This window comes from Aplysia californica, unplaced genomic scaffold, assembly GCF_000002075.1.
Source record: "Aplysia californica isolate F4 #8 unplaced genomic scaffold, AplCal3.0 scaffold01988, whole genome shotgun sequence".
In the NCBI taxonomy this organism is placed as follows: Eukaryota; Metazoa; Mollusca; class Gastropoda; order Aplysiida; family Aplysiidae; genus Aplysia; species Aplysia californica.
The window spans coordinates 14152-15759 of NW_004799258.1; the positions used below are offsets into that span (position 1 = coordinate 14152).

Sequence of the window (1608 nt, forward strand, 5' to 3'; positions counted from 1 at the left end):
GAGAGAGAGAGAGAGAGACGAACACACACCGTTTTCTCTCATTGTGGCTTTTGGGTTGGGAGTGAAAGGAGGGGAGGGTCGGATGAAGAAAAGAATAGCCTCTGATGGGGGGTGGGGTGGGGGCAGGGGAGGTTGGGAGGCAACGTGGAGAGGGGGAGGGAAGGTGATGGTCCAGATTGGGAATGAAGCACAGAATTCTACACTTAAGTGTAGAATTCTGTGGAATGAAGTTGAAAGCTAGATTGTTCAACAGGAGAGGGGAAGGAATGGGTTGTTTGTATGGGGCAGAAGCGACGTGTTAGAGGATGAAGGAGGGGCAGCTCGGGAATAAAAGGGGAAAGGGGGGGGGGGTAGGCGTGATGTCTTTGAAAATTATGGATTGTATTTGTATGGATTTGTTAAGTATGCATCTTCTATTAGACCCACCTATAGTGCAGTCAAAAATTCGTGGCGCAACTTATTCTCAAATATCTTTATAACGGGTGAATCAACGGTACCCATACTTTGCACAGCAGTTTGTATCTTAACTTAATCATTTTTTTCCACAACAATTGAGGCTAGATTTTTTTTTTAAACGTTTCTTCATAAATATAAAATACCAGAAACCTCCTTCACGCGGAAAATATAATTGTTCACAGCACTTCCCGCTCCTCACACACATTTTGTATACACATATGGGTTACGTCACAGCTCATCAATGACACTTTTAGTGGCAAAACTATTTACAAGAAATTAATTTGATAGTGAACACTTTATTGCACTAAAAGTTCTCTAAGCATGCGTCCAATAAAGATAATACCACTATTAGTATTAGTATTAGGGGAAAAAATGACGGACTTGCTTTTAAAAGCGATATCGTCCCAGCTGTAAATCTTTTTAAAATCAGTAGAAACCACCTACTTGGATTTTTTATTTGTATTAATTAATGAATTTTCTAAAAAGAGCTAACAGGTCTTTACAAAAATATTGATCTGTTAAGACAAATTGGTACTAGTCACTGTACAAAAGCTGGAGAGTTTATGTTCGATAGTTGAAAAGATATTTGACAGTAAGTCGCGCCACGAATTTTTTACCTCACTATAGCACATTTTGCAAAACAGCGGGAGATAAACAAAGGAAGAGAGAGCGAGAAAGAGAGAGAGAGGAGGGGAGAGAGGGGGGGAGAGAGGGGGGAGAGAATGAAAGCAGAGAGCAGAGAGAGAGAGAGAGGTTGAGATTGAAAGAAAGAAATAGAGTGAGAGAGGAGGGAAGGAGAGGTAGTGGGGAAGGATCAAAGACAGACAGTAAAATGTAATTTTCATCTATATTATATTGTTCATGTATTTATTTATATATTTAGTAGAGGTTTTACGGCGCACGCAACTGCATAAGGTCATATGAGCGCCAAATGTATTTCTTTAGTTCATAGTTCGTTCTTCTTCCAACGTTTCAGAACAAGGGGACACAACACTTCCCCCTCCTCCTCCGCCACCCGACGATCTGGATGAGCTACCTCCCCCGCCCCCTCCACCGGAACTGCTCACCGCAGGTCACGTGAACCATGACCTCCGTGACCCCGTCGCGTGCGTAGCAACCGCAGCAGCCGCGCCTCCAGTGACTGGCACCGTC

General features: G+C 43.0%; 1 protein-coding gene across 1 annotated transcript in view; it reads left to right on the forward strand.

Moving 5' to 3' along the window:
- LOC101850136 (AF4/FMR2 family member lilli) overlaps positions 1 to 1608 on the forward strand; it is a gene marked incomplete at both ends in the record, with an annotated part of 8599 nt that extends 6991 nt beyond the window's left edge. The window contains 1 exon segment of the mRNA XM_013091066.1: positions 1456 to 1608. Coding sequence (XP_012946520.1) covers positions 1456 to 1608 — 153 coding nt within the window.